Source organism: Podarcis bocagei (assembly GCF_964188305.1).
Source record: "Podarcis bocagei genome assembly, chromosome: 11".
Taxonomy (NCBI): domain Eukaryota; kingdom Metazoa; phylum Chordata; class Lepidosauria; order Squamata; family Lacertidae; genus Podarcis; species Podarcis bocagei.
In genome coordinates, this window is record NC_138136.1 from 41,707,475 (window position 1) to 41,731,300 (window position 23,826).

Sequence of the window (23,826 nt, forward strand, 5' to 3'; positions counted from 1 at the left end):
TTCCTAATATTAGGGTTGCTATACATCTGGGAAATCCCGGACATATCCGTAATACTGCAGTCAGCATGTATGGCAGCCCATGTTGGCAGTGGCGTTTTTGCCAATTTGTCATAAAAATAGCTCAAAACTGGCATATATATTTTTGCGATTTTGCAAAAAAAATAGTTCAATAACTTTGGGCAGAACTAAAAAAACCCTCTCAATACTTTTTCTGTTGAAATTTGGCAACCCTACCTAATATACCTATTTATTTAGCTTGGAGAACTATATCCCAAAATTTGGAGAGTTCTGAATTTCGAAGGAAAGCTGCTTTTTGGTTCATTCAGGAGTTGTGAATTAGGCCAGTTCATGTTAAAATTTACAAAAAGAGCAAACTTCTCCATTCCTGGGTTTGTCGGTTTCTCCTTGCTTTAGAACCTGCCATGCCACAGAAACACAGAGAGTTAGTTGTCTTAGAAGAGGCCAGACAAATACCGTATTTTTTGCTCTATAAGACTCACTTTTTCCCTCCTAAAAAGTAAGGGGAAATGTGTGTGCGTCTTGTGGAGCGAATGCAGGCTGCACAGCTATCCCAGAAGCCAGAACAGCAAGAGGGATTGCTGCTTTCGCTGCGCAGCGATCCCTCTTGCTGTTCTGGCTTCTGAGATTCAGAATATTTTTTTTCTTGTTTTCCTCCTCCAAAAACTAGGTGCGTCTTGTGGTCTGGTGCGTCTTATAGAGCGAAAAATACGGTAACCTCTCTAGAGCAATATTGCCTATTCTGACTGGCAGCAGCAAAATATGTTTCCCATCACCTGGTCCTTTTTTTAAATGCCAAGGCTTGAACCTGGGATCATCTGCACGTAAAGCATGTTTGTTACTATGACACTATGGTCTCTCTCCAATGCAAACACAGTCTTGTCAATGTGCAACTGTTGTGATGCTACAAAGAGTAACTTTGTGCCAACACAAGGAATTCAACTTTTGCAAAGCACTGGAGATAGGCTTGCCCTGCAATACAGAGAGTTAGTTAGCTCTTGGCTGCAATGCCATCAGAAGAAACGTTAAATGTATCAAGTCTGTGGGCCTACAACGGAGGAGGCAATCAGGAGACTGAAAGACTTTTGAGGATGGAGCATGATACGGACACCACCTCCAGAACTGTTGTTCCCAGTATAATTAGTCTGTGGCACGAAACGCCCTCAGAGGCCTACCCTCAGGAGCCTTCAGAGGGGAGTGGAAACAGTTCCTAGCTGGTTCTACATACTGTTCATTAGGCAGCTCAAAACCACAGCTGACAGAGAAGGTAATTGGAGAGCAATCTGGTGACTGGGGAATGCTTCTAACACAGGGAAGATTTATGGTTGTGTACAGGAGCCGGGCAGTCATCCCCACTGCTTCTTCCCAGCTGGCAAGAAGAACTTACTCCCACATAAGTGAGTATAGCAATGCAGCTTGAATCGTCCTTCGCAAGAGACTTGACAGAATCATAGAGTTGGCGACAGCAGCGCGGATACTTTTGGGCCAGAGATGGAAAGAAGATAAAGTCCCAACCAGAGAAGAGTGGTTGACAAAGATGGACTACGGCGAAATAGCGAAAATGACCGGGAAGATTAGAAACCAAGAAGATAGAAAATTTAATGGGGGGAAAATTATAAGTTACCTTGGAGAACACTGCAAACAACTGAATACTTTGGCAGGAACGTAGAAACACTTGTAATGTAACAGGAACTATGGTTAAAAAAAAGGGAATTTTAAGAAAGAATGGAGAATATTATAAGATGCAGGTGAAAACAGATTAGTAACAGAAGCCATGGAATCCTATATGTGTAAGGTTATGATTACGAATTGAATACAAATGTAAATTGTAAAGCTGGAAAAAAGTATCATAGAGGTAGAAGGGACACCATGAATCATGACTCCTGCAATGCAGGAATATGCATCAATGCAGGGATCAAACCCATGACATTGGCATTGTCAGCACCACACTCTAACCAACTGAGCTAACCAGCAAGGCTGACTTGCTCTTCTCCTACTGCACACTTTCAACAACATGAAATTGCTACAGTGTGAAATCCGGCCCAGAACCAGCGGTCAGCCAGGCCAGGCACTGGTCAGGGGCCTCTGGGACTTAGAAGGGCCCCTCACTAGCTTGACCCGGCCGTGCTACCACTCTTCACCCCTCCCCCTGCTGAACACCCCAGCAGCATCTTGGCAATGGGTGGGTGCTGCTGTCAGGGGTGTAGGAAGGGGGGCAGCGGAGGTGGACCACCCTGGGTGCCCTCACTGAAGGGGGTGACATTCAGCGTGCCGTCCGCCCACGACTCCCAAGCCTACCCCAAGCTGTCGGGGGTAAGGGGAGAGCTGAGCAGCTTTGTAGGTGGCATTCCTCCCCCTTCCTCTTTTGTTTTGACACCTTGGGGGAGGCTTGAAAGTTGCGGGCGGGCAGCGCACCAAATGTCCACCATGGGCAGCTTGCTCCGCCCCCGGCCACAGGGCGCACGCACCACTCTGGGCACCCGAGCGGCTATCCCACGCCTGGGAGGGCACCCTCTGGGCTATGCCCCCTTGAGAGAGCGCCCGTCCTGGGCAGTGCAGCATATGTTCCACTGCTGGCCATTGATGCTTTGAATGGGCCCTAAAGCTCTCTTATATTGCTCTATAGAAATCTAAAGATTCCTCAGATCTGTTGTATTGGGGTAAACTAAGATGCTGAAAGCCAAGGCTCAGGGCTAGATTAACCATTAAGCAAAATAAGCATATGTTTAGGGTATCAAGGGAAGGGGGGCACCACAGAAATTTTCCATTGCTGGATTTTTAACATTAATGGTCGCAAACTGCTCAAGCTGAGCATTCATTTTCTCAGTTGAAGTATATTAAAAATCCCAAGAGAACAACTATTCAACATGGCAGGCTGGATTGCCTTATCTCTACTAAGTATAGAGGCAGATGTGTCATGAAAGATTAGTTTCAAGGATCTGATCAAAGACTCTGCAATTAGAAAAAAGCAGGAGAACTTTTTTCAAATATAAATAAAATGGGACTTTACAAAAATAAGCATTCTTTTCCATCTTACTGTAGTTTTCGTTTCATTTCGAAAAATATAATTTTAACTTACGGTTTATTATTCTTTATATATTGAAGTACGGGACGCGGGTGGCGCTGTGGGTTAAACCACAGAGCCTAGGACTTGCCGATCAGAAGATCGGTGGTTCGAATCCCCGCGATGGGGTGAGCTCCCGCTGCTTGGTCCCTGCTCCTGCCAACCTAGCAGTTCAAAAGCACGTCAAAGTGCAAGTAGATAAATAGGTACCACTCCGGTGGGAAGGTAAACGCGTTTCCGTGTGCTGCTCTGGTTCGCCAGAAGCAGCTTAGTCATGCTGGCCACATGACCCGGAAGCTGTACGCCGGCTCCCTCGGCCAATAAAGCAAGATGAGCGCCGCAACCCCAGAGTCGGCCACGACTGGACCTAATGGTCAGGGGTCCCTTTACCTTTACCTATATATTGAAGTAGATATATATGGGGACACCAAAATCATTTAAGTGCTTGGGGCCTCTAAAGGTCTTAATCTAGCCCTGCCAAGTCTGGCTCCTACACAGAAGTGGCACTACCCCACCTGGATGGCAGGTAATGATCACGGTAAGAGGGGGTTGCCTTTTACCCATGCTGAGTGGTTGCATGCAGGAGATGGGTGTTGGGTGGGCATCAGTGCCACTATACCAGGAGCCCCCTGAAGTCCAGCACCAGCCATGCATTAGATGCACCAATTCTGTTGCTGCTGTTTTTGTGGTGACTCTCTCCAGGACTGATAAGAATGTGATAAAAGACCCAAGAAAATTTGTTCCAAGAATATCCTGTGGATACTGAATTTGTGTTGAGTCATTTGGCCCTCTATGAAGACTTGTGGGGAAAAATGGCAATTGAACGATGCCTCGGATAATTAACAAGAGAAAAACAACAGCAGGTATTGCACAAGGTATTTTGAAAATTAACACAAATTGGACAGAAAGGAAACCAGAGAAGACCAGGAAAGAGAATTCTCCACAGGGGAAATTAACTACCAGACCCTTTGCTCTTAATCTGCAGTTATGAAATTTCATTTTGGGTTTGTGCTTTACTTGTGGAGAAAAAGAGAGACAGGAAAAACAGGAAGTTACTGTCAGTTCTTTTCCCCACTTTCATTCCCCTAGTAATTGATTCTGGGTACCTATCTAGCAGGTAAGATTTAAGTGATCCAATGCTTCATGGCCAGGTGAGGGGATAAGGAACACCTTAATGAAGAACCCAAAGAGTTTAAAGGACACCCCTGCTATAGCGGTTATCTTTTTAAAAAAGAATTAAAAAAACAGCAACCTGAAATATAATTAAATTTCACTCAATATAATGTTGAAATATAATTAACTCACAACCAAACCAGTTGTGATGGTGCAGGAAATCTGCCATTGGGATCTCCTGCTGTTTTTGTTTTGCTAATTAGAAGGCCTTCTGGGTTGGTTTGAAGACCAGGAAATGGTGCAGGTTAACCCTCTCCTTCCACCGCCAAACTATTAATTCTGCAGTATTTGTGTGGGGGAGGAAGGGAGTCAAAAACACAGTACCTATCTTTTCACCCACACACCCTGCCAATGCTATTATTAGCATGGGGGGGGGGAGTTACATTGGAGAAAAGACATGTGACGAAAGACCACCCCCTTCTTCCCACTCATCAAAGCAGTCCCACAAGGCTGCCGGTTACCAAAGCAATACCTAAGGGCTATGTATGGGCAGTTCTGTCCATTGCAGTTTCCCACAGCTTCTCATTTTTCCAATCATGGGTTCAGTTTCCCACTTTTCCCACATCATTTTTTAAAAATATAAAAGTAATCACACAAAAACTGAATTTCTCCAATCCACACATTTTATGCAGTTCTACATGAAGCAATTTCTTCTTATATAATGCATTCTTAAAATGTTGTTTTCATTAATATATGCAATTTAGTGCACAGCTTTAGTGCATAACGTTTATACAGACTTCTGGCTGGATAACTGCATTGCACAATTTGGAGGTGTGCAAGTTTTGATTGATATTAGTGCTTTGGTTCACATGCTTTCAGAAGCACTATTTGGGCAGTTTTGCCTTCAAATGCAAACTGAATCAAATTTCTTCCACTATCCCTACAAGAAAGAGAGAGAGAGAGAGAATGAACCACCCTGGTTTGGACCTTAGCTTTTCACTTGGCCACTTGCCAGCTCAGAGGGGGTTGGGGGGCAAGCATAATTTGCTTGCATGCGAGACCCCAAGTGGGAAATAAAATGCCCCTTCCCCTTCTTACATTATGTATTTACTTACTACCCTTCAACGCCACCTTTTTGCCAAAGAACTCAAGGCAGTTCAAGTTAATGGCTTATCATCGAAGCCATGATACAAATGTGGAGGGAGAGGAATGAGTCTGAGACAACAAGAGGAAAATAAGCAAAGCCAGGTATCAACTCTGGGGGGCTTCCAGATGCAGATGATTTAGCAGCACTCAAACAGTGCTGTTCTACTTAAAGCTGGGAGTGGAAGAGCAACTCTGGTTGCTTCCAGATGACCTGTTTATTGAGCATTTTGTTTGCAGAGCGGTTTAAGATGGTGATTGCTATTTATTGAGCATTTGTTCCAAGCTGTTTAGGTAACATTTAGAGGGCACACTCATTACACTATAGTACCCCTCCAGACAGCAATAATGCCATAACATTAGGGGAACATTGTAGAACAACTAACAAAGTAGGGTGCTACATGGATAAAAAAGTAAAGGGACCCCTGACCATTAGGTCCACTTGTTGCCGACTCTGGGGTTGCGGTGCTCATCTCGCTTTATTGGCTGTACAGCTTCCGGGTCATGTGGCCAGCATGACTAAGCCGCTTCTGGCGAACCAGAGCAGCGCACGGAAATGCCGTTTACCTTCCCACCGGAGCAGTACCTATTTATCTACTTGCACTTTGACATGCTTTCGAACTGCTAGGTTGGCAGGAGCTGGGACCGAGCAACGGGAGCTCACCCCGTCACGGGAATTCGAACCACCGACCTTCTGATCGGCAAGTCCTAGGCTCTGTGGTTTAACCCACAGCGCCACCCGTGTCCCTTGCTACGTGGATAGTGAAGTATAAATCCACCACCACACTATTATTGCATCAATGAAAAGTTGCATAATACACCTCCCCCAAAAACCCCTCTAGTCTGGAAGAGCCCCAATGCAGCTCAGTGAGCTCAGAATGTTGATTTACTCTTGGAGCAGGGAATGGCATAGCCTGGGAAAGAATATGGCTGGCTGGCCACATGTTGTTACACATGCTATAAAGAAATAATGTCTATGCTTTCCAGAGTGCAAAGATTGTCAAGTGTGACATTCATCTTGCTACACCATGCAAGGCACCTATCACCTCTCATCAGTCTCTGCCCGCACTGTCTGAAGGAATTCTTTCTTCCCTCCTCAAAAAAGTTTGGGCTTTCTTAACCAAATCAAAAGCTGAGGAATCCTCTGCCAAAGGATGTTGAGAAAGGACTCCAGTGGCAACTGGCCTTTATCCACTCCTCCTGTTTTTTAAAGAAATAATTTTGTATTGGTGCTTTATTTTCCATTTCTCTCTATTATAAGGCATGCAAAGAGCCATGCTGATATTTAAATGTCATTACTGGCTTAAATAGGAATGCTCAATTATCAAAGCTGAGAGTCTCCGCAGAGTTATTTCAAAGCAGCAAGCATAGCACCGCTTGCAATAGAGTCTTCCATATCTTCAAATTAAGACCCAGAAACTGAGAGCTGTGTGTCAACTCAATTCCTGGGTTAACTCATTCCAAAATGGCTCACCCAAGTGATCAAAGAGAGTCCACCCCAGAGCCTTTGATCATTTCTTTAAACTCCCTCCTGAGAAGTTGATGAGTTTTATGTCAGGGATTAGAGGGGCCAATGCAAATCAAGGAGCAGAGGCAATTGTAACATGTTTTCCACTGCAATGGAAAATGAGTAAGGACGTCTGCAGGAGTTACAAAACACTGTAAACCCCAATGTATGGTGTTTTCTGGTGGAGTTGCTTAACAGTGCATTTGTACCAGGGGTGGGGGACAGGATGCAGCCAAATAACTAGACCCAAAACCCTCTGCAAGTGGACCACCTGCCAATCACCTGGTGTCATAGGTAATCAGGTTATTCAAATTGCAAACCATATTTATTTATTTATACAAACCCCGGCCATCTGGCTGGGTTTCCCCAGCCACTCTGGGCAGCTCCCAACAGAATTAAAAGCACAATAGAGCATCAAACATTAAAAACTTCCCTAAACAGGGCTGCATGCTAAGTGCACTTCCAGTTCATCCTTTCACAGAGAGCTGTCCCACACCAATACAGACCATTGATCCATCTACCTCAGTACTGCCTGCACTGACTAGCTGTCAGGGATTGGGCAGAGGAGGAATGGTGGAGACCGCCTCCCCATCCTGACCCTTCCAGGGAGAAGGAAGAGGAAGACAGTATAGATTTACAACAGGGGATTGAGGGAGGTAGCAGCTCAGAGGCAGATGAGGGGGAAAGCTGGAAAATCATGGGACAGCCGGAACAACACCCAGCTGACAAGCATTCCAGACCCTCCATCTCCTGGTACCCGGCAAGCCTTAAAAGTAGGAGAGCAAAGAGCTCAAAGACAAAGAACACGTAGCAGCACCCGTAGAAGAGATGATGAGACTGACGAATGAGGAAGTGGGAGAGACAGGGAGTGGAGATTCACTGAGGGTGACACCATTATCCAAGAGGCTGGGTTCTATAGCCTCGCTCTGTAAAGATTGAAATAAAAAAAGGACAGTAAGAAATTTTTCCTTGTTTTTATACTTTCCAGGGCAACCAGCCGCTGACAGCATCCTGATCCTAGCAGCAGCTCTCCAGAATTCGAGACAGGGAACTTTCCCATGCCTACCTGGCTAGGGTTGAATCTGGAACCTTCTGCATGCACAACTGATGCTCCATGCGTGAGCTACCACCCTTTCCTCCTTTGCAGCCCTGGTTTGAATTCAAGCCGCAGCTGCAAAGGAACACCCTCTCATTACATTCCCAACCCTTCATTTCCAGCTTGAATACAGCGCTTTCAAAACTGGGTGCATTTTCCTGTCACCATGCAGAGTGAGGGAAAAGTTGTCTATTTCCAAATCTCCCCCCACCAGCTGTGCGTCAAGGTAAATAAGTACCTTAGGTCAACTCAGTTATTTGGCACCTGGAGCAGAAAAACAACACCAGAACCTCTCCTCCTTGCTGGCAGTAAAAACACAAGAATATATTTTTTTAATAATCTAACAGTTTACTGCCCTTTCATGGCATACAGAATCCTTGAGATGGCCACCTCACTAAGTAGCTGGTAGGCCTTGCCCTTCAGAGCTAGGAGAGCTAAGAGATGAAATTTCACTGTGAATGTACCATCATTTCTGATAAAGAAGATAACAGGGAAGCCTCTGCTCTGGTAGAGCTCATGGATGTGTCCCTAGGCTAGGCCTTAAGAGTGTAACAACCGATGTATTGGATCACATCTGCAGTACTTCTGACCAGGGTCAACCTCAGACATTTTGCTGCCTGAGGCAAAGGACAAACGGATGCATCTTTTCCATCCAACAGCCAAATGCTAATAAGAATTGCAGTTGAATTCACACCAGCGATGGCGGCAGGCTAGTTTAGGGAGCCCAGGAATCCACAGGTCTCCCAACAGAAAGGAAAGGAAAGGGATGTTAAGTGGAACTGCTTGGTAGGTAAACTGCTGCTGTCCCTTCAGCTTCTGCTGCCAGAGGTGGTTGCCTGCTCAATGGTAGGGCTGGCCCGGAGTCCACCAGATATGCCAGCCAGAAGCTCACAACCAGAAAATCAGGGAGAGAGTCTTCCCCGTTGGTTTGCTCCTAGCATCTGGCAGTCCAGGCCATGCTTGTCTCTAAGTTGGCTACTTACGCATCACCACAAAAGGGGAAATGAATGCATTGTCAAAACAGAGGCTATGGGTTTGCATAAAAGCTGCAGATTTAGAAATAATGACTGTAATTTAAACAGAAAAGCAACACATCTCACCATAGCAGGGAAAATTATGTCCAGCTGAGCTGTGTGCCAGCTACAGCTTGCTGCTCAGGTGCTGCTGATGGGCAATGCTAAAAATCATTGCTCTCTCCCTCCTATGCTTCTTTATCTTTACACTGAACTAGATAGTCCTCCCAACAGAGGACTCCTTCCAACAGAGGATGCCTGATAGCCTTTCAAAGAGCCTGAATAGTAGAACGGATGGCCACCAAAGCTGTCTCTGTTCCAACTTCACCTTCTCCCACAAATACAGTGGAACCTCGGTTGTCAAACCTAATCCATTCCGGAAGACTCTTTGACTTCCGAAACATTTGACAACTGAGGTGGAATGGGCTGCCAGCAATTTCAATCGACAAAATAGAGAAACGCGCCTCAGAAGCCGTTTGATTTCCGAGGCACATTCAAAAATGGAAGCATTCATTTCTGTGTTTTCGGCGTTCGGGTTCTGAATCGTTCAGCTTCCAAGACACTTGAAAAGAGAGGTTCCACTGTACATCCTAAAGCATCTCTACACCCCCTGTATGCTTGCAATTATTTAAACCTAGGAACACAGAAGAACAGGGAAAGCTGCCTTCCTCTAAGTTGGACCACTGGTGCAACCATCTCAGGACACACTCTGGCAGTGGTTCTCTGAGGTGCAAGGCAGGGGTCTCTCATAGCCCTATCTGGAGATGCCAGGGATTGAACCTGGGACCTTCGGGATACAAAGCATATGCTCTCTCACTGTATTATGGCCCTTCTCCTATACAGCTGTGATGGATGAATGAATGAATGAAAAGAAGGTATGTTCATCCTTATAGTGGGCTATCACATGATCACATCCAACAATTCTGCAAATCTTAATTTCAGCAGTAACTTGTACAAATAGTGGGGAACGGGAACATATACTGTACTTTGAATAAACACACTTGCATGGTATGCCAAGGAAATTACAGACCCTGAATTGTATCCAGTGCTACTCAGAGTAAACCCACCAAAAGGAATGAAGTTGTTAGTCATGTCCATTAATTTCAGTGGATCTACTCTGGGTAGGACAAAACATTGGATACAGTCCCCTTTCACTTACTAGTCCACACTTAGAACACAATTGCAAAATCATCACCATCATCATCATCAAACATCCAAAACAGTTGGATGGAAGCAATACAATGGAAGGATACTATGATCTTGCAGACATGGGGCCTACCCACATAAGCTGTCACTGCAAGTTATGCAATGAGGGGAACACGTTCAATTGATTTAAAATCAATTCACAGAGCAACTTCCCCAAGATTCATATCTTATTTCATTAGCAGCCCTGGGGGTACTGCAGTCATATCATTTTACTTTAGCCTTAAGTGCAGCACAAAGTACGGAATGCAAAAACACTAAATCAAATGCAGCAGTCAGAAGGGAAATTCATTTTGCAATGGCAAGACGTCTTGGGGAGGCAGTCATGAAAGCATTCACCAAGCCTTGTCCCTAAAGACGGTGAGGTTTAGCATGTATAGGAGGACACTGGGGATCAGTTGACCTTCACTCACCACTAGTGCAAAGTTGACCCTCACTAGCTGTGCAAAGATTCATCTGTGAAAAGTCTCTTACCTCCCTCCCTCCCTCTCACTTGCTCCCAATGGCCATTGTTAGGAAGCTTTTCTGGTGGCTTGCATGTTTCCCTTAGGAAGAGTGGTTTACTACTGGTGCCTTACCTTGCAGGTGCACAAAATTGTGTAACAGCACTTTGGTGGGTGCAGAGAATAAGCCCTCCCTTTTCCTGGGTCTGGGGCCTTTCGAGGGCCACTCCTCCCATTAGATGAGGTGAGGCAGTCAATTTTAGGGAGCCATTAGAACGTAAGAAACACCTTGCTGGATCAGATCAAAGTTCTACCTAGTCCAGCCTCCGGTTTCCCACAGTGGCCAGGGACCCACACAGGTGATAAAGTTAGTTTGGCTTTGCTTGGCTCAATGCTGTCTTTTTGTCCTCTTGTCACCCATCTGCATCCCTGGCTGCTGTACCAAAATGTTTGGCAGCTTCTGCCTGAAGAGCTAGGCAGCTCAGCTGGAGAAGGAAATGTGCAGGTAAAGGAACCTGTTGCCAGCAGCTGGGGGGAGGAGAGAGAGAGAGAGAGAGAAGGAAAGAAGGAAAGAAGGAAAGAAGGAAAGAAGGAAAGAAGGAAAGAAGGAAGGAAGGAAGGAAGGAAGGAAGGAAGGAAGAGCAGCAGGAGAAGGGCATGGCAGCACACTACAATTAAGCCAAGGTACCCACTTCAGATTTAACAATAAACCACAAACCAATCTTTTTAAGAGTGCAAATATAGAGACCTGTCTATGATGGTCATTACACAAGCTTCTAAAGAAGAAAAAGATTTGTGCTCCTCTCCCCATTTTTCTTACCCAAATCTGCAGCTTAATTCTTTTTTCATTTTTGAAAACCGTCTTGACTTTGAAATCGATCCCAACGGTGCTGACAAAAGCCGAGGTAAAAGAATCGTCGGCATAACGGAACAAAAAAGAGGTTTTCCCAACGCTGCTGTTTCCAATGATGAGCAGTTTGAACATGTAATCAAAGTTCTGGTCTGATGTGTCCTTCTGGCCAAACCTGGCATCTTGCGTAGAAGCCATCTGTAATAATTTTCAGAAAGATGGTGTGGGGGAAGGGGAAGAAAGAGGGTTATTTGTTGTGATTTATCCTTTAGGTTCACATCATGTAAGTCCAAAGTGCTTGCATTTAATTGAGCTCCTCAGTGTTGCATACCATAATATTAGAGGACAAATTTAATGAGGTCCTAAACTATTCCCCAACCCTCCTGGTAATCCAGCCATAAACTTAAGTGCTGACCAGTGCTGAAAATGTCTCCAAAAGAGCACCATCACGACTCACTTAGCACAGTATGAAACTAGCTCCCCATTCGCAGAAATGTTAAAGAACCTTCAAGTGGCAGCACTGCAGTCAAAATTAATAGCTGTGGAAAGTGGTACAGGCCCTCGTAATTCAAGTCAGGGGAGGATGAAATGGAAAAGCACTTCAGGGGTTAAAATAAATAGGTAGGGTGGAAGGTAGGAAGCAAAATGGTTTTTTCTCATTAGGTTTGTGTTGCAAAACTAATCCAGTTTCAGGTCTGTGGGGTAACTACTGGCGCTGCTTTTTAATAACACAGTGTTCTACAACATTTGTATCCTGTCCTTCCTCCAAGGATCTTGGGGACAGCTTACAATGGTTTTCCTCCATGACCACCGTGAAGTAGGTTAGTCTGAGGGGGTTGTGAGTGGCTGAAGCTCACCTAGTGGACTTTGTGGGTGAAAGAGGATTTGAATCCAAGATTTCCCCAGTCCTAGTCCAACATTCTGATGATTAGAAAGTTAGAATACTAGCTTCCAACCACTACACAATAATGCAATTATTTCAAATAATTTGCTGGTATCCTTTTTATTACCAAATCGTTTCTCTGCAGCTCTATGTAGAACGAACATTGTGAAGGCTCAGGCTGCATGGTGGCTACAGTCCTGAGCACAATTACTTGGGGGGGGGGGAGTCCCATTGAACTCACTGAAGCTGACTTTCAAGTAGATGTGTACAAGGTCAGGCCACCAGAAAAATTCTTGACCTGGTCTCATGCTGTTTGGTATCTTCTTGTCTCATCCTCTGGAGCCAGTATAGTGGCTGGAGTGATGGATTTGGACATGGGAGACTTTTCTGTCTAATTTAAAACTAATTATTTCAGTGACAACAGCACAACATTAGTTCTAATGTTGTCAGCAGGAAATTAAACTTGGTTCGGACCCAGACTAAGTTAGTTGCACTTCGGCTGCAGTCCTAACCCCACTTACCCGGGGCTTAAGTTACGGTACATCAAGATTTAACTTGTTCCATCTATTTCAATGGAAACAATCAAGGCTGAGAATGTATTTCATCACAGCACACACTGTCTTTTCTTGCAATACACTAAAATACAAATTATACAGGCTAAGCTAGAACAGGTACCAAGTGGTCTGGAGGGCACTTGCGGAGATGTTTTTTCAAGTGTTCTCTCCAGCCTTTCAATTCTGCTTGAATGCATAATGGGTCTTATCCTCCTTTTAAAAGTACAGCTTGTCTGATAATATTTCATACTGAGGGTGGGGAGTTTGGATCACTGGCTGGTGTTACGAGACAAATGAATTGAAGAGCACTTCAAAGAATGGAGTTGCAGTGTATGTGTGTGTATAAAAAAAATATTCATGACAGTCTCTGATTCAGGAATTCCTGCTGCTATCACTACACGGAAGCAGACTCCCACTCATCTCTTTGATTAAACATAACCACTCCCATCTGAAGGCTTGCTATGCTTCCTTTTACTTTTCCTCAATTACGAAGAGCCTGATGTGTTCAGAGGCATCATAAAGGCATCCCAGTCCCGTCACTAGGCAGTAACTGCCAATTTCATTTCCTTGTGCTATTCTTCTCACTAAAGTCCTCCGCACATTATGGTCAGATGGAGAGGCAGAACTGAGTAGCCCCAATGAGTGGTTGAGATGCTGGAAGGCGTGGTTTTAAAGGACAGCACAAAATTAGAGGGTGGAATGTAGAAAATGAGTGGAATGTGGTTATCTCTGAGTGTAAATTCTATAAGGAGGATGGGGAGGGATGTACTAGATGCAGTATTACTCAGCAAGTGAATGAGAACATTCCTGTAATGCCGAATGAGACAGGCAGACTCCTCCACAGAATCATTCTAGGCTCCAAAAGTAATTTAGTGCTGGGGACATATTATTCCCAGCTCTCCTGAACAAAATGCCCAGGGTGATCTTGAGGTCAAGAATGAAAAAAAATAGCAGCATCCAAAGGAGAGCATCTTGTGGCAAATGGTAGCTTCAATTACCCTCACATTGACTGGGTAAATATTCTGGTCACTACAAAAGGGTGACATTTCTAGATACCCTAAAATGACTGTGCCCAAGAACAGTTGGTCATGGAACCAATCAAAGGGGAGATGGACTTGAGCTCAATTCTAAGAAGGCACCCCAATTGTGTGTGAGATGTACATGTGAACCAAATAATGTCCAGTTCTGGGCACCACAGTTTAAGAAGGGTATTGACAAGTTGGGGTGTGTGCAGAGGAGGGTGACCATGATGATCAAGAGTCAGAACACCAAGCTTTATGAGGGAGCTGGGTATGTTTAGTCTGGATAAGAGGAGACTGAGAGAAGATATGATAGCCATCTTCAAATATCTGGAAGATGGAGCAACCAACAGATTCAAGTTAAAAGAAGGGAGATGCCGACTGAACATATATAAATTTCTGGCAGTAAGTGCTGTTTGACAGTGGAATGACTGCCTTGGAAGGTGATGGAATCCCTTTCACTGGAGGTTTTAGAACAGAGGTTGGATGGCCATCTGTCAGAGATTCTTTAGCTGAGATTCCCACATTGCAGGGAGTTGGACTAGTTGACACTTGAGGTCCCTTCCAAGTCTACAATTCCATGATTCTATGACAAAAAAGTCAGAGCATTCTGAATTATGCTGAACACTGGACACATTGATTTTCCTTGCTCCATAAAAGGAATGACCAAGAGCCTGCTTTAAGCCGCTAATTTTTCCTTTGAAGCCCCACTCCTACCTGCCCCATCACACCTGGCATCATGTTTGGTGTAAAGTGTGGGGTGGGGGTGGCTTCCTCAAAACAGCCTGGTGTGCAAAGTTTGAGTTGTTCCCGTCCCAGATACTGAAGAACAAGACTTTGCTGAAGAGGAATCATAGCTGCAAAGGTAAGTCATAGCTAATAACCTTTTAAGAGTCCTTTAACAATGTCATTAAGTATGTGGATAAGCTGATCAAGTAAATATTGTGTACTTAGATTTTCAGAAAGCTTTTGAAAAAGTCTGCCACCAAAGACTCATAAGCTTAGCAGTCATGAGATAAGAAAACAAGGTCAGTAACCTGGTAAAGAATAGGAAGCATAGTAGGAAGAAATGGATAGTTCTAGCAATGCCAGGATGAATTGAATTGAATTGAATTGAATTTTTTATTATTACAGTCACAGACCAGTTCCGGCTCACTTACAATATCAGGAAAATCATAAAACACAACAGGAATACATTGGGGATATATTAAAGGGGTTTGCCAAAGACCTGCATTGAGACAAGCACTTTTTAACTTGTTCTCAAATGGCCTGGAGCTAGAAGTGAACAGTGTGGTGGCCAAGTTTGCTGATGATACCAAATTGTTCAGGGTGATTAAAACAAAAAGCTCCAGAAAGAACTCTCCCAGCCTGGTGAATGGGCGTTAAAATGGAAAATATGATTCAATGTCAGCAAGTTGAAAGGGATGCACTTTGGGGGTGATGAATCCTAATCACATTTGCACTAATCAGGTCTGAATTGGTAGTGACTGACCGGGAAAGCCATCTTGGGATCACGGTGGATAGCTGGATGGAAATGTTGACTCAGTCTTTTGGATGCCACAAATAAGAAAGAGTATATGCTCTGTATCGCACCATTAGTGATGGCTCTGTTGGATTCAGTTTTCCCCCCTCCTCTGGATTTTAATGTGTGCAGGGTCCATGTCAGATGTTTCATCTCCAAACAAAGAATCCCCAACTATCCTCTAGGTAAACTTGGTTATGTGAGAGCAGTTAAGATGAGGGAATCTTTTCTGATTCCAGGGATTCTTTTATGACATCACAGATGGTTCTTTCTACCAACTACCATCGCTTGGATGCCAGCCACCACATTTCAGCTCCCAGTAAATGAGCAATCTATTTCTGAATGATGACTCACCCTGCCCCTTTTCTGGGCGTGGGATGGTCACAAGGGGGTGAGGTAGAAATCCTAAGCTCAATTTACCATTGATGGCCTGCATGTGCAAATGGACTGTCAAACATCAAACACGACAGAAGGAGCTGCTCTGTCCCACACACAGTGGTTTCCATGTCGGAAACTCACATGTTCATCTGAAAGTTGTCAAGCCCAGTAAACACATGTATATGTAAATAGGCCTGCCATCAACCAATGAAGAAATGTCCTGGGAAAATAAGATCATATTCTCACTTTTCATTTAAAGCACAATGATATCACTTTCTCAGTTATGGCTTCTCCCAAAGCATCCTGGGAACTGTAGTTTAAGGGTACTGAGAGTTGTTAGGAGATTCCCCTTGCAGAGCTACAATTCCCTGAGTTCCCTGAAAAGAAATATTGGCTGTTCAACCACTCTGAGAACTGCAACTCAGTGAGAAGAGGGATCTTCTAACAACTCTCAGCATCCTGGGTTCCCAGGATTCTTTGGGGGAAACTATTACCGTTAAAGTGGTATAACAGTGTATTAAATGTATGGTGTGGTTGTGACCTAAGACAGATTGTTTTCTATCTCTAGGATTCCCAGGTGCTTTGAACAGCCCATGTCATGTCCTACCTATGGTGACACATTGCTGAGACAAGCGAAAGGGCTTTCTCAGTGGCCACACCTAAATTGTGGCATACTTGCCCCATGAAGCTGAAGTGGTTTGTTGCCTTCTGCCAAATAGCAAATAGGCTTTTTATTATTAATCTGGCAGGCATTTGCCTTGCTGTGCAGAATACTGTGTTCATCTGTTATGCCTCCCTTTATAGAATTTTGTTTGATGTGGTTGTTTTATTGCAAATTTAATTGTCGCAAGCCACCCTGAGTAATGTGTGTGCAATCAAAGGTGGGGTAAAATTCCTTCTGCTGAGGAAAAGAAAGGAAATGTTGCTTCCAGAGAAAACGAGGGCAGGCAAAGGATCAGTTCAGTCTGAGTCAGCTAATAAGGCCAGAAGTGCAGGAATCTGAAATGATGGGAAATAGAACCCAGCCAATCTTTGGGATTTGGGCACTTCCTGACATTGGCTTTCCCCATCTGACTGCACTGCTTTGGCAGGTGTGTAACACTAACTGTGTGGTTGCTGTTCGTGGGGAATGTGATGTGTGGCACTACCTCAAATCCACTAGCATGTACATTGGTTGTGAAATCCACTGTAGTGTAGTGGTTAGAGTGTGAGGCTAGGAACTGGAAGGCCTGGGTTCAAATCCCCACTGAGCCACAAAGCTTACTGGGTGACCTTGGGCCAGTCACTCACTCTCAGTCTCTTACACCACAGGATTCTTGAGAGGATAAAATGCAGGAGAGGAAAGATGCCACCCTGAGCTTCTTGGAGGAAAGGTGGGGAATAACTGATATAAACAGGTATTTTCAATTTAATTCCACAAGCCATATACATCTATGGAACAGAGAATTAATTGTCTCTGTAACAAAAAGCATTTTTTTGGGGGGGTGGGATAGTAGGCAACTAAGGTTGCAGTCTTATACTCACTTACCTGGAAATAAGCCCCAGTGAAATAAATTGTGCTTATATCTGTGTAGACACGCATAGGATTCCACAGTCAAAGCTTCTTTTCACTAACAAATTAAAATGAGTCTAAGGAGATAACTAGTTTAACTAACCCTACAGCCTCTTCTGCAAAGACTGCAACACTCAGTCAGAAAAGAAAATCCATCAGAAACTTCCAAACCACCAGAGAACAAAAGACTGGAACCTGGAATTGCTCAAAGGTTTATTCAGAATTATTCTAGACATATTCAGCAGGAGGGAGGGGGAGGAGGAAGCATTTTTATTTGTGGACTTTAAATGCTAATCTGAAGTACTCTGCTTGATTGCATTTTCATATCTCAGAGAATCCTTGATGCTCTGTAATTATAATTATGGAGGAGACATGGGAAAAAATACATTATTAGTCCACCTCAATGCTGCCGCCCCTCACAGCTTTGTTTTTGACAGCTTTGCTGCTACCTTTACATATATATAATTAGCTCTTTTGCTGCTTAGGGAAGGGGGGGCAGATCTTTCCATCTTGAAATGTCAGGTTAAGATTATAACATCCATACATAATATCCAAACAGAATATATGCTAAGGCAATGCAAAATAAAATATTTCAGCCCAATTTTCTTTATCTGTACTACCTTACAACCACAGTTCTGTTTGTACAAACCTACGCAGCCCAATCTTATATTTTTTTACTCAGAAGTAAGTTCAGTTGAGTTCAATATGACCTACATTCAAGTAACAGTGTATGGTTGCAGTCCTGCTGCCCTATCCTATGCATGGTTCCCAAAATAAGTCCAACTGAGTTCATCGACTCTTATTCCTAAGTAAGTTTTCTCAACAGACAAAACCTGCATAACTAACCCTACAGCAAACTCACCTTTAATTCTGATTAAAAACATCTTTATTCTTTCAACAAATAAGCAAGGTTTCTAGTTTTGTCAGGACACTGGATGAAATGTTTAAAATACAATGATATAGCAGAGATAATGGGATGTCAGCATGTAGCATAATATGGGCTAGTGATTCGGACGAGATGGTTATTCACCTTTCATAATCAAGCACGCCCAACCATTTACAGAGGTGCTGTATAAGGGAACACTGAGATTTTGATTTTGATTTTTTAAAAAAGATTTCACTTTATTTTGCAATTGGAAAGAATAAATGTTAAAACCTGCATTACAGAAGGGGAAAACACACTTGCTAAATCAATGTATTGCAAAAACCCAACAGCTCAGAATGAAAGTGTAAAGATTTGATGGCCACATTTCTAATACCAATATGATGGATGTTTATCAGTGTGAGTATTGTAGAGTTGCCATTCAAATGACAGTTGTAATAATGGTCATTTAGTATAACACAACAAATGGGAGTAAATTATTGCGACTCAATAAAAAATGCATACCTTTGTACATTACAAACACCTGAACTTTATTTTGTTTCTTCAGTCTGGATAGTAAGAGCTTCCACATAAAAGCATTTTCAAGAGTGATACTCTCAATTTCTTCTGAGCTACATATCATTCTTTGTTCCAGAATGACAATATTCCCATAACTGCTATTTTCCCCTTCTTAGACTCATTACATATTAACTTATGGTTATTACTACTATTTTCTTACCTTGATGTGCCTATGATCAGAGACTCATTGCTTTCAAAACTTACACTATGCAAAAGAATTTAGGGATCACAGGTTTACATGATCCCTCAGGCAAAATATATATCACATCATCAAAAGCAACTTAACAGAAGATCTAACATTAAGGCTTCAATTGGATACCTAACTTTTGAGTAAACCTGCACAGGACCGCACTGTTAGCTAGCAGGAAGAACAAACCTGCATATCTTTACTCATGAGTAAGTCCTGCTATACTCAGTGTGTGGGGAGAGTAAGGATTACTCCCTAGTAAATGTGTTTAGGATTGCATTCCTAATGCTGGAGATTTAGTGCGCTCTTAAAAAAATAACCCGTCATACAAAACTGCAGTAACAGAAACCCATTTTCCCCGGGTGTTATGCTAATACCAGGGGGGAATGGGCTTATGTTGGGCTGCTGCTGCTTCTTTTCTTTTCAGTGCACACGAAACCTCCAACATTAAGGCTACAATCCTTAACATGCTGTCGCCCTGGATCTTTAACACTCACCCTCTTGGAAGAGGAAATGGTGTTGTCAGGGGAAAGGCGTTTGCTAGCTGGCTTGGATACACTCAGTAAGCGATGCTTGAGTTGACGCCTCGCCTTTCCTCCCTGCCCAGTGAAGGAACAACCAAGATCCGTGTGACCAGAGATTTATTTTAGGGTGTGTGTCTGAGAGTGTGTTAAATAACAACATATGACAATTTGTGCTTAGTGCAGCACCCCTCCCTCTTCGAAAGAAACAACAACCCATCTAAAGATGACCAGCAGCAATCGCACAACAACCGAGTGACTTTAGGAGAGGGGCGCGCGCTCTGCCTATCTCTCGTGCGCGTACCCGCCATCTCAACCCTCGTCCCTCGGTAGCCACTACCCTTTCCCTGAGCGCGCGCGCAGAGTTCGGCCAGGCTTGCTCGCGGTTCCCCTTCGGTTTGTTGTCACTCACCTGCACAGGAGCTTCGTGCCTCATGGTTCAACCGCGCGCCCTGTCCTTTCCCCTCGGCCGCTGGGGTCTCACAGGCAAGCGGGAGAAGCAGCAGCAGCAGCAGACGAAGCAGCAGCAACAGCCGTGGCCAACCCCGTCTACACGCCACGCACACAGGCACAGAGAGACACGCGCGCCCGGCGCGTCAGCAGCAGCAGCAACAACACGCTCGCCTCGCAGCCCAGCAGACAATTCAGCACCGCGGAGCTGTCCACCCGGCCTCCCCTGCCGCGCCTTGGCCCAGCGCCCCTCGCGGCGGCCGGTGGGAGCTGTAGTGCGAGCAGCCGCGCGTCCTAGGCCCGGGTCCAATGGAAAGCGGAGGGAGCCAGGACTACAAGTCCCAGGGAGCCTCGTTTCCACCGCCGCCGCCCGGAGCTCCACCCCCTCCCTCGAGGAGGCGGCTCCATGGAAACGAGGCGCGGGGAGGGGGCAGCTCTGCGGCCACGAGTTTGCGCGCTGTTGGGCGAAAGTTTCTGCGCTTTCTCTAGGCGATGCTAGGAGAACCCAGAGAAGGCAAATAGGCAAGAAATGCAATTCCCACCCCACAAACAGAGAGAGGAGAAAATGCAAAGCCCGCCTCGCCCATTTTTAAATCTTTTCCTTGTTTTAACTATACTGTTTCTCAAAGAAAAGGGAAGCGGGCAGCTCCCAAGATGTTTGCTATATACCGTATATATTTCGCCGCTAACGAAAAAGACTCGCCAGTATGGAGTCCGAAGCAAAACACCCAACCGGTCTGATCTCTCGCTCTCTCTGCCGTCCTAGCAAATGAGTTCCAACCGCGACGCCAGGAATATATATATTCGGAATCCATACTGGCGAGTCTTTTTCGTTAGCGGCGGAGAAGCTCGTCAGCTGCTTTCAAGGAAGTATTTAAAAAGAGGGGCGTGGAGGAGCCCACAGCGCTCTTACCTTGCCGTAGATTTCCATCGCGATCTCGCCCAGGCGACGTAGCACCAGCCGGAGAAAGAGACGCGTCCACACACAGAGAGCGGGAGAGGGAGAGCCTCGTGAGGGAAGCGACGGCCCCTGAGACGGTCGGGAGGCCAGGCGGAGAGCGCGCTTGCTTTGCCTTCTTCCCCCGCCCCACCACCCGGCAGGTGGAGGAAGCGTTATTAAGCGATGCCCAACGCAGAGCTGAGTTTCCTAGCAGCGCTATTAACGCGCGCGCTCGATCCGCCTGAGCCTCCCTTTGGGCACTTTTGGAAATTTCGCATTAATTAACTCTGATCCGGAAGAACAGCAGGTGAAGGAGGCCGAGGGAGGAGTGGGGCGTCTGTGTGTGTAGCAGAAGCAACCAAGTTATATAAATTGCCTAGCAAAACAAAGCAGTGCAGCAGAGACGAGGCTGGACAATTAATTAAGCCCGTCTCTGGCTGATCTGGTTGCAAAGCAAGCTTGGAAGTCAGTCTCGTGGGTGGGTGTTTCTGTGACCCGTTAGACAAGCGGTAGGAAGACTTCAGGCATTTGTATTCCTACATTGTAGGGGGTTGGACTAGATGACCCTTGAGGATCTACCAACCCTACAATTCTATTTTTCAATATTCCATGTTGAAAACATTTTTGTGGCGGATACCTATCTAGACAAGGACGCGGGTGGCCTAGGACACAGAGCCTAGGACTTGCCGATCAGAAGGTCGGCAGTTCGAATCCCTGCGATGGGGTGAGCTCCCGTTGCTTGGTCCCTGCTCCTGCCAACCTAGCAGTTCGAAAGCACATCAAAGTGCAAGTAGATAAATAGGTACCGCTCCGGCAGGAAGGTAAACGGCGTTTCCGTGTGCTGCTCTGGTTTGCCAGAAGCGGCTTAGTCATGCTGGCCACATGACCCGGAAGCTGTACGCCAGCTCCCTCGGCCAATAAAGCGAGATGAGTGCCACAACCCCAGAGTCGGTCACGACTGGACCTGATGGTCAGGGGTCCCTTTACCTTTACCTATCTAGACAGCTGGAGGGCTTATATTTCTTTATCTGGTTAACAAGAGGTATGCATTGATGCTTACTGTATCTGTAATACGAACAGATAGTGGGTATTTTTGTTGTTTTTAGTATTATTTAGATATTTTTTATTTTTGTTTTATTGTCCCCATCATTTTTCTTCCACCTTCCTTTGATAAATTTAATAATGATAATGATAATAATGCACCTGTTTAGACTTGATTGACTGCAGATCCCTAGCATATGTCCTAGCGTATGTTCACTGTTTGTTGAAGGATGCTCACCTGTCACTCACTCTTTGTATGCTGAATGAGTTGGGGTAGAGATGGCATAGAGAAAAGTGTGTGAGTAAAAGATACAGGCAGGGGCACAGGTGTATATACTGGTCAACGCTGGCAGAGAAGAAACAAGTTCTGTGTAAAATAGGCAACAATTCTTCTCCTATGCATGCAAGCTATGCTGCAAGATAAGAGAAACCAAAGCTGGAGCAGGAATGTCACCTGGCACTAGGCCGTCTTCCTTTCCCATCATGGGTGGGTGTGCTGCATTTTTAAAAACGAGTTCTTCTTTAATGGGGCTCTGCTTTGTCATTTCTAAGGCTTGTGCTCTCAAAACTGTGATATCATGCTTTCTGATAGTTATGAGTCAGCCAAGGGGAGGGGAGAACCATATGCGTAAGAAATTCTGGAGAACCTTTACCAACCGGGATTGGTGCTAGCAGGTGATGTGGGCCAGTGGTGTGACAGCCGTTTCTTCTAATGACAAACTCAAGTTGCTCTGTGCCAATCTGCTTTGGAACTGGTTGTTAGCCTTTTGGGGCGAGAGGGGGAGCTTTTAACTCTTCAAGGTCCACATTCTAGGGATGAGTGTGTGAATCTCATGTCCCCCTACTCAGCTGATCCATGCATATTGAGTTACTGTCCCTACCCTGGCTCATCAAATGATCAATCTGATGAGCAGGGAGGTGGAAACTGGCATCTCCATGCTGCTGGTCTACACGGGTTAAAGGTTTAAACCCAAATCGGACCGTTGGGGGTGGGAATCATGCAGAGCATGGAGAAAATGGAACCCAGGGTCGTGCAACAAAGCTTAGTGGTGGAAGATTGGGGAGAGATTAAAGGAAGGACTTCCTCACACAGAACACAGTTGAACTCTGGGATTTGTTTGCACAAGACATAGCGATAGCCACCTGTTATGTACTGAGTTGAATAGGATCCAAAATGCAGCATTCTGATTGGTCCTAGAACAATGCAGCAGTATGATTGGTCCGCAGGAGCCACCCAATCCAGCTCCAGGTGGAAGTGAATCCACAACCTGATTGGCCTACAGGAGAAGCCCGCAATTAGCCAATCACATGCAGCCCATTGTGTAAATAATATATACAAAGCAGATATTGTGGGGGAACTTCCATTTCCTCCTCACCACTATGAGCTGAATAAAGAGCATGAAATCCACTCCGAGTATATTTCACCACCAAAAAAGCAGCTTAGCTAAAATAATGGAGGATGAGGCTGTTAGAGAATCACATGGGGAGAGTGTTGTTGTGCTTGCAGGCTTCCGATTGGCAACTGGTTGGCCATGTGAGAAGAAGATACTGCACTAGGTGGGCCTTTGGCCTGATCCAGACTTCAGCATTTTGTCACAGCTTCCATGTGCCACTTCCATTCTGCTCATGGGCTCATCTTCGAAGAGCTATGTGGGATAGCTAACCCACTCTGAGGCATTTATTATTATTATTATTTTTGCAAGGAAGATGTTTTTTCACAGGATGAAAAGTCACCCCAAAAGTACCAGATGTTAATTCTGGAATCACTCCAGGCTCTACCAGAGCAGCTCCTTCCAGTCCACTGCCCTGGAAAAGGGTGCCAGAATAGGCTGCAAATGTCAAAAATAGATAGATGTTGTGATGTCTGCCTTGTGTTCTTCCGCGCGCA

At 44.9% G+C, this 23,826-nt stretch overlaps 1 protein-coding gene across 4 annotated transcripts in view; it reads right to left on the reverse strand.

Annotated features, from left to right (window-relative positions):
- The window catches only part of RAB3C (RAB3C, member RAS oncogene family), a 117,123-nt gene extending 96,122 nt beyond the window's left edge, over positions 1-21,001 (reverse strand). Inside the window, exons 1-2 of one of the 4 annotated variants that reach the window (XM_081213188.1) lie at positions 20,871-21,001; positions 11,421-11,648 (exon numbers count right to left, since the gene is read on the reverse strand). In XM_081213188.1, the coding sequence (XP_081069314.1) occupies positions 11,421-11,648; positions 20,871-20,888 (246 nt within the window). In that variant the 5' untranslated portion in view covers positions 20,889-21,001. Of the gene's footprint in view, positions 1-11,420; positions 11,649-15,398; positions 15,648-19,919; positions 20,213-20,870 lie in introns of those variants that run through there. The other 3 variants (XM_081213187.1, XM_081213186.1, XM_081213189.1) reach the window with 3 other exon arrangements.
- Positions 21,002-23,826: the final 2,825 nt, after the last annotated feature.